Genomic DNA, 14,441 nt, shown 5'->3' with positions numbered 1-14,441 from the left:
ATCAGACTGTTTTAATTAGGAATACAGGTAAAGGTAGAAATTACCTAAGGTTCATATATAAGTTGGTAAAAGATAATTATTTTGAATAATGTATTTACGTATTCGTCTAAAGTTAAGTGTTAAAATGATGGTCAATGCTAGGTTTAGGGTTAGAGTTCCCAGTAAACTTGGGCTTTTGTTAAGGTTAGGGTTGCTTTTCTACTGCCTTAACCAAATCAAGTGTGGGTTTGAATGGGTCGAGCTTGAAATTGTGCTGTTGGCTAGGGTTGGTGTACAGGCTGCTGTTCGGCCTTATAAAGGGGCAGGTATCTTGCTGATGCAAGACAATATGTTATAGTAAATATTGTCTTCGTTCTGCACTTAAATAGTTCAATTTATAGGTTCTGAATATTATTATAACGTTAAACTAATTAATGACCATATCTGTAATGCAGTTGAAAGGGGATTCTGAAAATGAATTGGGTGTTAGTCTAATTAATTGTCATATCTGTATTAACTGAAGATTTGAAAGTTTAAGAATGTCACAAATAAATAAATAAATAAAGTGGAAAATCTGAAGGTTAGATTTCTAATTAAGGTAGGAATGATTTAGTGGTTACATTTAGGTTGTTTAGAGAGCATAATTTAGAGTAATACATTATGCACATAACCTACCTTCATTTTTGGTGTTGTCTGTTGTTGGAATTCATGCTGTAATTCTAGCCCAAAGTCTGGTGTGTAGTTTATTTCTGAAATTCAGTGACGTGGTCAGGTCTCTGCTTTCGGCACAGTGAGGAAGTATCACCGTTCAATTTATAGATTTCAAATTATTAATCAATGTTCAACAAAAAATATATATATATATTTACAAGTAATTTTGAAAGCAATTGAATCACATAGTAACATTTTCAAAGTAAGTGTGTGAATACTTTTAACTACAATTGTCCACTGTATGGACAGTTTTAGACTTTAGATTTTATTAAATAGCTGCTCTTTTTGTAGCTTTTTACATAAATATTACATTGTCATTCAAAGGCAAAGGTGACTTTAAAGAACCCGTCCATCAAATCCAAAGTAGATGACGCATACGACATGGCAAGAAAAGGTATTTATGAAGTATGATTGCTACATTAAAATTGGTTATTTGTTTCACTTGTTTTCAGGGTAATACAGAAAAAGTTATTTAGATGAACCCTACTGAATTGCTCCAAGTGGTTTATTAAATATGTTCATTTTGATTGCATACATTTCATTAAAAGAAACATGTTCTGTTTGCTGCCAATTTTTTGCTGCAAAAACATTAGATCTGCAGAAATGTTTCATCACCCTGTTGCTTTCTGCTATTGTGAGATCTGAACATTTTATGTTTACTAGTTTTACCGGTTTCAACATGGTTTGAATTGACTTGGAACAAAAAGATGTTACTTAATTTGTACACCATACATGCATCTTGATTTACATCTATATGGTTACTTTCTTTATACCATCAGTATAATTTATTAAATGGAAACTGATCAATGTGCTTTTGGTATATAATACTTTTATCTTTATCTTCACAGAATCGGCAAGCGCCAATGATGAACCACTGATTTCTTACCTACTTAAGTGTCTTGAAAAACTAACCTTCCTTTTGAACAATTAAGAAGCATTTCAATTGTGAATATTCTTCATTTCTACCACTACTAGAAAGTACATATAAATTGTTCACATTATTTGTGAAGGAATAAAAATGTTATGTACTATATTACTGTAGATAATTAGTTTCAGATATATGTATATATAGTATTTTTGTTAATTTGTATTTATTTTTTAAAATCAGCATTCATATATGCTATATACAGTGTTTTAATGTAATCGGATTTTGAATCCTATTTTTTTCTTAAACCAGTAACGTGGTTAGATCAGTGGGATGCAAATCCAGATATTCAGGGCCACATTCCCCCAGGAATAAAAAGGATCCCATTTCAGTTATCTGTTACTTAATTGTGTTTGAGTAATCGTTTTATTCTGTGATGACATGGCTAACGGTAAAGCTCTCGTTAGATAATGAAATGTTAAGGTGTGACGAAAACAAACAACCTTACAAGTACCTAGTCTTCTACAAACTCCAGTATTCATGTTATATATATTACAATAAAAACAGTCGAAAGTAATTTGATTTGTTTTGTTTTTGTATTATGTTTTTTCTGTGTATGTTTACTGTTTATTACAAGTCACTAGAGAAGTAATGATGTCAGAAAAGAATGTCAGGTAAAGCTTAAATCTGTGTGCATAGCTCAGCTTTAATCTTGGTGTAATTTAATTTATTGAACATGCAATCTGATTAAGTCTTCTACAACTGTATAGGCGGTAATGTAATATGGCAGAGGCTAAATATCTACAAGTGCATTTAATGACCTAAACCCAACTAAAATTTAAAGTGTTTGGTAACATAAAGATATAGTATTACTATTGGTCAGTATAATTTAGATTTGTATAAATCAGCATAGCTTATGAAAACATTAGTGATTGTCACAGCTGATTAAAACCAACATTATTCACTGGTAAAAGCATGGAGTTCTGAGACTTATTTGTTTTAAATTATATAAATCACAAGAAAAATATATAGTAACACCAGTTCAATATATTATATCTGTTAATGTATTTTAAACCCAAGTCTTAAGATCTATATAAATGATGTAACATGTTTTAAAATATCACTGTTCATTGTGCTTGATTAACACAAATGCTTAGTGTTCCCTCGTTGTTGTAATACTGATACTAAGCTTCCTTATGGACTTTCCTTGGAAAAGATTCCAATTCTGTATTTTATTTTTACTGTCCGTTTGCCAGTGAGAGTACATCCAAGTAAAATATATTCTAAAACGTGTACAAATTTAATCTGAAATAATTAATTGAAAGTTACAATATGATACAGATAAGCTGGCTATACTGAAACACAAATATATGACTATATATTTCAAAAGGTTTGTGTTTTGCTATTCAAATTCAAACCTTTATTTAACCAGATAAGGGCTTTCAGAACAAGTCAACTCAAGCTGAGCTTTACATTAGTGTTGTTTATTCTAAAACCAATGTTGTAGGGATTTCTAATAATATAAAGGGACTGGACTCCTAGTGATTCAGTGTTTTGTTCACATGTTATTTGAGAGAATTGGTATGACTTATGGGCTTATGGAATTGAAAAGGAACATTTACAGAGTTTAACACCTGCATTGTCTCTGGATGGTTTTGACAGCCCTCAGCTCTGTCCTCTTAAGTGAATATCTACAAGAATGAAGTCTCTTTAGATTCAATGTATATAAGTATTTTCGTCTACAAATACAGTCAGTGTCCGGAGTCAGGAATCGACAGGTTTTATTACAAAGGTCTTTTGAGAGTCAGTACAACACACTAAGGACAAGCCTCAAGAATGCCAAACTCACTTTAACTCGAGATCATGATTTGACAGTTTCACCAGGTTTAGTCAACAACACCACCATGCTCTATATGGATTTGTGCAGCCCAAGCAATATTGGATGATAATATAACAATTAATTGTAACTTCTGTATTTTGTGTACAAAAAGGTACAAACTATCCCAGACAAAGTATACATTAAATCTGTTTTACAGTGTCTGAAATGTCAGTCGGCTAATAATAAGGGAGGCTGTCATGTTTTGGAGTGCGTGAGTAATGCGGATTACACATTATTTTTAGTAAGTACCCTCTCTGGTGTAGAAATGGCAGTTATTTTCCACATACCTCAACCGCATAAGATCAAAATATCAGCAGAGTAGAGTACAATTCGCTGAGAGCGCTGGGCTTTTTAGTGATGCGGTAAGGTTGCTGCACTGTAGTGTGGGAAACCAGGGTTCGAATCCTGCCATAGCCAGGAACCCCCCCCCCAGCAGGTTACAATATATAATGTGTGTGTGTGTGTGTGTGTATATATATAGCAGAAGCATTTGATAGCAAAGAAGTTAAATAAGTAAATCAGACAACTCTACATCTATATGCCTTATAAAGACCATAACAAATCAACAGTTACTACTGGAACAGATCCTGTCTGTTTGCCATACATACTATAAACGAATAAGGCACAACACTATGTGTAACATATCTGCAATAGTGTGATAGAACTTTCATTGATGCTTCTCTGGGAAGGGTTATATGTGTTCATTAGCAAGGATTAGAAAACAGAATGTTGCCCCCATGTACTCCTAACAGAAGCAACTGCATAGGACCCCCTATAAGCCCACCAGCATTGCACAGTGCAACTGTAACAATGTATGTGACATGAAGTGGAAATCACAAAACCCATCTCTGCAGATGCTTATCTAATCACACGTAATAACAAGATCCTTACTTAAATGTTTTGGTTTTTAATGCTTTCCATAACAAAAATAACAATCTAAGCTGTGTAAATGAAGGGTGGAAAAGGGGTGGGGGGGTGCATACAAATGAAGCTGGTCTAATTGGAGATAAACTCAAAGGGTCTTAAAACATTATTTTACTTTCAGTCTTGATGCTGAGTTCCTCGTCTTTTGCAAATAATGACTAAGTGAAGGCACTGCAATGCGTGAGACAGGAAGTGCTGGTTTGTGCTGTTTCGCTCATCAATGCAGTATTCATAGTCACAAAGTGGAGTAAGATGGAAGCTACACAAAAGGATAACTGGTACTTCATGGTACTTCTGATTGTATTCAGTTTATGTAAAGGTAAGATATATATTTTTTCTTTTTTTCCCTTAAAAGCAAATAAGTAAATATCTAGATCTAATATTGTATACTGTTATCTGGAAAAACAAAGAGCAAGAACTGAAATCCCATTATAATTACAAATATTTTAAATAATTATTGAATCAATTAATCAAAATATACCAGTATCTATCCATTTGTCTCTTTCTTTCTTTTAATTTTGGTTGGTTGTTAAATGTAACACTTCATGTTTATTTCTCAGTTAAACTACTGAACAATTTGTGTTCTCAAAGTATCACAGGCACCGATTTACATTTCAAAGTAATTTGATCAACTTTGTAGTATATCAGAACTAACCTTTTTTTAACTTGCTTCTTTACAAATTGATTATGGTTAATTCATATTTTGATATGTGTTGTCTAAGAGTTAACTAAGAGCTCACGTTATTCTATAGATTCAAATAAATTCCTGTTTATGAGAATGGCACCTGACCTATTTTAAAATTAGTACATTCGCTACTTTTAGTTGAAAGGTTTGTTTTGTGTTCTGACTCATACAATAAATAGATGACACTCTAATATAAGCTTTGGAATATGAGACGAGGAAGAAGTTTTCAAAAATATTTTCAACGTAGATTTATATATAGGGAGAATACATTTTCTACAATAAAATCTTTAGAAAATCAATGACTGCTTATTAAGATCCATTTAATATTAAATTCAGTGGAATCAATTCATAATTTCAAAAAAATGCTATTATTTTATGGATCATGTGTAAAATTTCTATTTAAGACATGAACAATGTAAAAAAAACTAAAAACATTCAAATTATAAGATATACACTGCCTTTAGCATCCCATGAAACATTTCATTAGAAATTATATTAATTTACAGACTCCACTACAGCCATAAAACTAAATTCCTTCTGTTATAATCTATTTTTGCCTCGTAATGTCTTTGTAGTGTAATAATTTTCTTCTACAATATTTATTAACAATGTCAGAAATCAAATGGTAAAATATCTTTAGAAACTCAGTTCAGCTTTTATTGACAGTCCATAAATATGTTCAAATTGTACAGTAAACCTTTACATTTGTAATGTTATACCTAAACATCTATTATTTCAGAAACCATCCTAAAAAGACCTGTTGATTCAACTGTGAAACTGCAGAAGGATATGACCCTGAAATGTGTGTGTCCCTGGAGGGGTAACCTCAGTATGGTATCCTGGGAAAAGAGAACAAACAAGGGGAAAGAACAGGTAGCAGTGTACCACACAACATTCGGCACCACAACAAAGGGAAGATTTAACGGAAGAGTTACATTTGTTAATTCATTGCCGTTAGATGGAAGCATTATAATCAATCAAACCACAGATGATGATCTTGGCTTTTATCACTGTTCCATACAAACATTTCCAGGGGGATCATGGAGTAAAAACATACTTGTGGAAAATGCAGGTAAAGTAATTTTCGCATAATGGGTGAGAGTGGGTTTTGCAGATGTTTGGCAACATAAAGCCTTTCAGTTTGCAATGTGGTCATCTGTAAATGTGGCATAGAATAAATCAACTCACCACAGCTTATTGGATGGAGGTGGTGGTGATCTTTAGGTTTAATTTCCTCCCAAAACCATCAACCCAAAAAAAAAAAAAAAAAAAAAAAAAGCTAGAATTCGAAAAAAAAGGAATGTATATTATAATTGGTTTCTGGTATCAAAACCCCTCAAAAACTTAAAGGGCATGTTTATCTAGGGCTTAAATATGTTTTCTTGAATATTAGATAAGTGATGAATAGAATTTTTTTCCCAAGTCTGATGTTTACATGTAGAACCAGTCATGGAATTAGTTTATTCTGTCTGATAGTTGACACTGATAGCGTCAATGGGCACATATATGTGTTTCCTTACATTTTTTCAGATTGATGTATTTTTCTACAAACTAATAATATCTATTTATTTTGTTTTTCAGGCAACTTTATTACTACTAAATCTGAAACTGAGGCTGTAGTTGAAAAAGGTCATAATTTCACTCTTAATTGCCGCTATAACCAGAATGGTACAGTTTACCATGTGGCTTTTGAAAAGATTGGAGAGAAATCTAAAGACACCATAGTCTTCTGCAATTTTTCAGATGCTATCTACATTGGTTCAGATTACAAGAACAGGATTCTGTTCGACTGCAGCAGTGCATTACACGCCAGCATACTGATCACGAATATAACGGAAGAAGATGGTGGGATTTACCAATGTCACTTCAGTACTGAGACGGGAAATCAAACAACAACAGTCTCTTTGAATGGGCCTAAATGGGGTGAGAATTCTAATTCTAATCCGAGAAATCTCTGATTTTAACACATTTGCATATTTTAATATTCATTTTAACCTTGTCTAGCTATACTTATGTATAATCACATTCTATCATAATGTACAATTTGGTCTGGTCAAAATGTTTAATGACCTTTGATGAAGTTGTGTCAGTGGGTGGGTGGGTGTATGTATATATGGTTAAGTAACGAGGCTCCTAGTTGTTGTAAATATCAGTTTCAATGCAACACATTACAATTGACTAGTAAGACTGACACCAGTGGAATTCAAAACACATTTGGGAATATTAGTTGCCAAACTGTCAGGACCAAAATATTCTTAATACAATAGACACAGCAAGGGACCATACACTCTCGATAGCTTTTGGAAAGTATTTATGAAAAGTTCACCAGCCTGCAGCGTATGATAATAGACTGGCTTAACTCAATTTGTTTTATACATAAACATAAAACCTCAACAGCACATGTGTCTTGTTTGTGGCTGAAATATGTGCTATCAGCATAAGAAACACCCTCCCAGATAACATGCTACATTCTGACATCTGTTTGTAGGTTTTTATGTTTTGGTTCCAACAAAAGTAACATTATATGTTGACCTGTTGTGAACAGACTGACTATTGTTGTGTGAATCATAGTGTTGTTATAAAGGTTCCTGGTAATCTGAAGTATGGCAAAAACACATTTGTATAAAGGCTAAAACCGACTATCAGAATGTCATAAGGATATAATTAATTAATAAACAGGTACATTTTTAACATTTAAGGCTGCATACATTAAATGTTCCTTGTCTAATTTACAGGAATGAATGAGAAGATGTCTTTATATATATTTACAGGGAAAAACACATTTATATATATTGGAGCTGCTGCAGCAGGAATTGTTGTTTTAATTATTGTGGCTACATCCGTGAGTTTTCTGCACAGGTATGTATGTATGTATGTATGTATGTATACATTCATATATTTATTGTATTCTATTCCACTCCAATTTTTACTGGTGTCTTTTGTTTGTTTGTTATGTGTTTCAAGTAAAAATACTGTGCCATTTATTTCCTTTAGCAATCTGTTGTGGTAAAATTGCCCCCTATGTATTGTGTATACCCACTGTATAATACTCTGCTATATTATATCACTATTTTGTCGGTATATTGCTGAATGTCTGTCTCTGATACTGCTTTGTTAGCACGCCTCGGACTATGGAGGAACTTGATTGTTATTGTACAACCAGCATTAGTCACGTACACTGAACTGTTGAACTGGTGCCGTGACCCTGGGCTCGAGAGGAACCTAAACCACATCCAAACAGATCTTTAGGATTCTATTATAAGAATGTTGTTGAAAATCACGAGTTTAAGGACTGCCCTGAACTCTTGCAAAACATGATCTTAGAGTGTATAAAAATGTGTGCTGTAGCAAGAATGAATGGAAGTGAAACGAACTGGCTTCTGTGTCTGCGAGTTTACTTCCCATGCTCATATCCTGCGGAGGATCCACCATCCTGCACTGGCGGCGCTGGGTTAGCCTAGTCCTGAACTCGAAGGGTTCACTTCTCTGTGAAGTGTTTGTACCTTAACAGGATCTTAATACTTGAATTTCTTCACAATTGAGTTTCTCACTCTGGAAATTGTTGCCATTACAATAAATCAGATGAAATCAGGGAAAGTCCAATATTTCTGAGTAATCCAGATTAAGAGCAAACAGTGCCACTAATTTGCAGGGAGCACGTGACCAACTTTGCTAGCAAGGAAAACCACTATGTATTAAATTGATACAATATATCATAATTTTAATGTTTGGTTAAATGTGTCAACTATGTATTTATCTTTTATTTATTTATATTTCTCTCAGGCGGAAAAAGAAACTAATGAGAGTCAAATTCCAACCTGGAAAAAGACGGGTAAATTGTATTTTCCTTTCTTAATTTTCCTCTTAATTTAAGGGTGCTAGCAATAGTAGAGTCTTAAGTTTTCAAAATGAAGAAAGGCAATTGATACATTAATTTGTATTATTCATTTACACCAGGCCATTATGTATATTTAGATCTGAATAGTGTTTACAGTTTAAAGTTTACAATACACATACAAACTAGGGTCTGGATTGAAAAACAGATGTTTGATCCCATGCAAAGCCACAAGACTTTTACTCTGAACTGTTTCTCTACTTACTGTATTAAATCTAAAAGCTCACACTGTACACCAGGCTGACACAATGGGCCTTTTACATGCGAATTGAAATCCCGCTATGAGTGTACATTCATGACGTGTCATGCACAACTGACACATGATTGTGCTTCAGTCGACAGTCGAGCAAAATAAGTCATGAAACTGTCATGATATAACACAACATTTTATCCACTTATATATAGACAAATAATAAATGTACACCATTTGTACATGTTTCAACACTCACACTGTACATAAGTTACTGTAAATCTATTTGCAAAGTATAAGTGTTTTAATATTTCTACAAAGTGCTTGTGTTGACAATCAACCCATCACAAGGTTTTTAATTAATACACTGATACATATTTGTGATTGAGCGCATTAAACATAATCCTGTTGTTTAGTACATTAATATAGGCTGTAATTCATTACCCAGTAGGCCACAACTAATAAATGCATTGGTGTATTTTATACTTTTGAAATGAAAGTTCCGGCCCGAATATATGGGTTTGTGAATGCTTTAAGCTTACAGACGATTCTGTTTTAGTTTTGTTTGCTTTTTCATATAGTTATTCAGACATGTCATGTGAATGCACAGCCTAATTGTGACAAGTACCTTCCCTGCCCCCTCTATCCAACCATCAGTAGCTATAGTGCTTATATAGCCTAAGAAAATGTATGGGAATTGCTGTGCTGTCAACTTTTTTTTTTACACATACTACTTCTACCATTATTAGACCAACTAATCTTTACATTAATAGTTATAACACAGTTATTGACATTATTATTATTACATCTTCATGGCTGCATCATCATGGCTCCTGGACAGATGGGCATGGCCTACTCTTTCATCATCTGTGTCCAGCGTAACACTCCATGTAAACCGTTATTAATTCTTTGAATGATATTTGCGGTTGTTTCTCTGAAATAAACCCACATGTGAAGAGGTGAACTGTCATGACCACAAATTTGTGAGAAATGTGTTGTCATGCTTTTCAGGTTTTGCTTTTAATTTGCCTGATAGATTACCACTGTGGCATACAGAATGGACAATACATTCAACATGAATCCAATTTAAACTAAACAGTGTTATCTTTCAAGTCGGAAGCACTGCCCAAGGGGAGGGGTTTCTGTGCACTTCCGTATGAACCTGATCGAAAACGTCACTCTATCAAAGCTGCCATTGGCCCCTGCGCTCGTCACTCAGAACAGGTCCCTTCTACTTCCTGTTCCATAAAACGTGATGTCTGCGCAGGTTCGTCCTCTTTTGTCATTTCGCTGGACACGAGAACGTGAGCTTTCTGTGTCTGTGTGTTGCATAAAAAAATAAAAACTGCATATTTCAGCTGGCTGGCTTCACAAATAGTGTTGTTCACCACCATTTCGCTACATCTGTGTGTCATATTAGTTATATTTATAGCTATTTCTGATCCTATCCGGCCGCGAACCAGAGCTCCGCCTGCGATTTCAGTTTCAGTTTCAGTTCCAGTTCACAAATAGAGAATTTTAAAAATAATAATCGTGTTAATATAGTACCATATATTATCCGATTACTTGCTGTGTTGGTTTTTTGTCCACAGGGTTTTTCCTCCACAGCAGGAGCGCTAGCAGTGGCTGTAAAATCCGAGGCCCAGCTGCCCGGCCTAAGCCTCAGTCTGTCGTAAGAGATCTCGCCTGCGAGAGGTGCTCCTCTGCTGGCTTGCGCCCGCACTACAGCCTTCACTGCAGCTGTAGGAGATCTTGCTCTCTCAGTTAGCTGAGAACGAGCTCTGCTTAGCCTCCTTGTCCCTGTGTGCAGCCCTTGGTTTTAGATCCCGCTACGGCTGGTGGTCTACTACCCTCAGACCCCTCGGACCCCGGATTCTGCGTCACCTGGTGTCCCCGGAAACCCTGGCACACACGATGTGGTTAAGCCTACGGGCCTACATGGCACTTGGTGTGATGAGTTCTTCTCGCCCCCACCATTGTGCCGCTTGCGGCTGACACACCTTGCTCGTCTGGAGTGGTGAGGTCCTCTGCCTCATCTGTCTTGGCACAGAAAGCGAGCGTGAACTGACAGCAGACCCGGAAGTTGCAATGGCGCTCCTGAAGCACCAGATCTCCCACTCCGGTGTCTGACAGTAGGGGTTCGGTGGCCCTGGACCTCTGCCTCTCCCCGAGCCCCTCTGTCTCCTTCTCCAGACATGCAGCTTCAGAGACAGCCGTGCCTCACGCACAAGCTTCTCTGCCTGCGTCTGCTGCTGCTTCCAATGCCACGACCGCACCTGCCATGGCAGCTGCTCCACCCGCGGCAGCCGCGCCCCCCCTGCCTGACATACCTGTGGTGCGCGTCGCTACAGCCATGCTTGCCCCCCGTGCAAGCACATGAGAAACAGGGAAGAATCGTGGAGTGATGCCCACGGGCTCCCTCCCCCTCTTCTGACTTGTTGCTAGCCCCCTCCCTGCTGCGCCGTTGGCAACGGCGGTCAGGCTCCATGGACAGAGAGGAAGATGAGGCCATCCTTATCCTGAATAGCAGGATGGACCACATCTGTGCCTTCCTGTCTACGCAGGCAGCACAGTGAAACGTACTGCCCAGTGTCAGAAAGCTCTGTCTCAGACGCAGGTCATGGGTCCTCCAACAGGATAATGACCCAAAACACACAGCTAACAGCACCCAAGAATGGATAAGAACAAAACATTGGACTGTTCTGAAGTGGCTTTCTATGAGTCCTGATCTGAATCCTATCGAACATCTATGGAAAGAGCTGAAACTTGCAGTCTGGAGAAGCACCCATCAAACCTGAGACAGCTGGAGCAGTTTGCTCAGGAAGAGTGGACCAAACTACCTGTTAACAGGTGCAGAAGACTCATTGAGTTTGATTGCAGTGATTGCCTCTAAAGGTTGTGCAACAAAATATTAGCTTGAGGGTCCCATCATTTTTGTCCATGCCATTTTCATTTGCTTTATTATTTACAATATTATGTTGAAAAACAAAATCAAAAGCAAAGTCTAATTTCTATTAAATATGGAATAAACAATGGTGGATGCCAATTACTTTTGTCAGTTTCAAGTTATTTCAGAGACAAATGTGCATTCTTTGTTTTTTGTGGAGGGGTACCAACACATTTGAACATGTCTGTAAATTGTTGTTTATTGTAGAGTTGGTGTGGCCTTCGCTCCTAGCTGGGCTAGTGGAGCAGGCTGCCAATGCTCCCATGTTATGCAGAGAGTGCATGAACAGTTTTCCTGCACACCACAATGTTTATGGTTTGATTGTCATGGTAGAGCCGGCTGTTGTCCTGCATTAGCTGCGCTAATAGGTCACAACTGCTGCCATGTTACGTGGTGGTGCATGATCTACTTCCTGCAGCCCGCGAGGTGTATATTTGTTATGACAGCACAGTGTAGCTGGATGCTCTGTACCGGTCAGTGAACGTGATTTCTTGAATGTTCCTGCTGCCACGTTTATACTGTTATGTCCAGCTGTGGCTACTCAGTTGACTAGCCAGCTGTGTGTTATTCAGTGGTCTGTGGCCCCGCTCCTGCAGGATCAGGGGTTCACTACCACATTAATGCACGGAGGGCGCACAAGTTGTTTGATTGCCCGTGCCATATATTGTGCAAGTAGATGTACGGCCTTGCTCCTAGATGCACTAGTAGAGCAGCCAGCCTTGCTATTGTTAGCGGAGGGTGTAAGAGCTGACCTCTGTAGCCCCACTTTGTATATGATACGGTCCTCACTCCTGAACAACCCAGGTTGGCCTCAAGGGGCTCTGTGGCTCCTGTCTGGAGTTTTGTTATACAGTAACTCCTCCCCCTTGGGCAGTGCTTCCGACTTGAAAGATAATGATAGGTTGCGAATGCAACCCCAATTATCTGAAAAAGGAAGCACTGCCCAAGTGTTGCAAGGTCGCACAGGAGTCCTGCTCCTGGAAAAAGAGGACGAACCTGCACTGACGTCCTGTTTTATAGAACAGGAAGTGGGAAGGGACCTGTTCTGAGTGACGAGCGCAAGGGCCAATGGCAGCTTTGATCAGGTTCCTATGGCAGTGTGCAGAAACCCCTCCCCCTTGGGCAGTGCTTCCTTTTTCAGATAACTGGGGTTGTATTCGCAACCTATCATGTTTTTTATTCAACTTAAAACAATGTATTTTTGCACACCAAATCCTTTGTCGTATTAATGCCATGGAATTTGAAGTGTGAGAATTATTTTATTTAATACAGCTATTCCCTTTACAACAATTTGCAGCACACACGTTTTTTTTTTAACAAAATCTAGCCCTTGGTACTTTTAAGAGTTTGTAACAAACCGTAATTCTCAATCGTAAGTTCTCAAAGCAATTTGTGATAGATTTTTTTTGTGTCTGCTTCTTTAATTTTTCATGGAAAGAGACTAAACAATGTGTTAAACCTTCCTTTAAATATCTCAATATTTATTCTTGTAGCAACACAACAAGTATGAACCGGCAGCTGTTTATGACAAAATGAAAAGAAGGCCCAAGCAGCAGGAAATGGATGATATCTACATAAATCTTCCAAATCAACCACGTCGAACAAAGAAGAAGTAATAAGGCAATCATGCTTTCTTAGATCACAATAGTGCAGTATTTGGACAGGATGTTGTAAAAGTGATCTCAACAGGATATCTGAGTGTATGTAGGACTGAAAAGGAGGCAGATGTCATTCTGAATGGACAGTGGTAAAATGTGCAATGTATATTATCTCTTGACAAAATTACTGACCCATATTCAGATCCTGTTTTATCCAGTGTACATTTTACATGACTCTTTGGGCAATGCAAAGGTTTTGATTATTCACAGTTTAAAGCATATACAGTGAGGGAAAAAAGTATTTGATCCCCTGCTGATTTTGTACGTTTGCCCACTGACAAAGAAATGATCAGTCTATAATTTTAATGGTAGGTGTATTTTAACAGTGAGAGACAGAATAAAAGCAAACAAATCCAGAAAAATGCATTTCAAAAAATATATAAATTGATTTGCATGTTAATGAGGGAAATAAGTATTTGATCCCCTATCAATCAGCAAGATTTCTGGCTCCCAGGTGTCTTTTATACAGGTAACGAGCTGAGATTAGGAGCACTCTCTTAAAGGGAGTGCTCCTAATCTCAGCTCGTTACCTGTATAAAAGACACCTGTCATCAGAAGCAATCAATCAATCAGATTCCAAACTCTCCAACATGGCCAAGACCAAAGACCTGTCCAAGGATGTCAGGGACAAGATTGTAGACCTACACAAGGCTGGAATGGGCTACAAGACCATCGCCAAGCAGCTTGGTGAGAAGGTGACAACAGTTG

General features: G+C 37.1%; 2 protein-coding genes across 3 annotated transcripts in view; both read left to right on the top strand.

The window, feature by feature from the left end:
• rttn (rotatin) overlaps nt 1–2,132 on the top strand; it is a 47,858-nt gene extending 45,726 nt beyond the window's left edge. The window contains exons 48-49 of the mRNA XM_066721178.1: nt 1,015–1,084; nt 1,539–2,132. Of these exons, the coding sequence (XP_066577275.1) occupies nt 1,015–1,084; nt 1,539–1,621 (153 nt within the window). The 3' untranslated portion in view covers nt 1,622–2,132. The remainder of the gene's footprint in view (nt 1–1,014; nt 1,085–1,538) is intronic.
• Nucleotides 2,133–4,492: 2,360 nt separating this feature from the next.
• On the top strand, nt 4,493–14,036 carry cd226 (CD226 molecule). Of its 2 annotated transcripts, none has more exons than XM_066689309.1 (6): nt 4,493–4,677; nt 5,783–6,115; nt 6,625–6,966; nt 7,815–7,902; nt 8,827–8,875; nt 13,569–14,036. In XM_066689309.1, exons 1-6 carry the CDS (start codon nt 4,611–4,613, stop codon nt 13,689–13,691), a joined length of 1,002 nt encoding a protein of 333 aa, XP_066545406.1. In that variant the 5' UTR covers nt 4,493–4,610; the 3' UTR covers nt 13,692–14,036. The 2 variants fall into 2 exon arrangements, with proteins under 2 accessions (XP_066545406.1, XP_066545399.1); XM_066689302.1 differs by having other exon boundaries at nt 7,779–7,902.
• The last annotated feature ends 405 nt before the right edge of the window (nt 14,037–14,441 follow it).

The sequence above is a fragment of the Amia ocellicauda genome, chromosome 2 (genome assembly GCF_036373705.1).
Source record: "Amia ocellicauda isolate fAmiCal2 chromosome 2, fAmiCal2.hap1, whole genome shotgun sequence".
NCBI lineage: Eukaryota > Metazoa > Chordata > Actinopteri > Amiiformes > Amiidae > Amia > Amia ocellicauda.
Note: the sequence above shows the minus strand (reverse complement) of the source record. Positions and strands in the feature narration are given on the sequence as shown.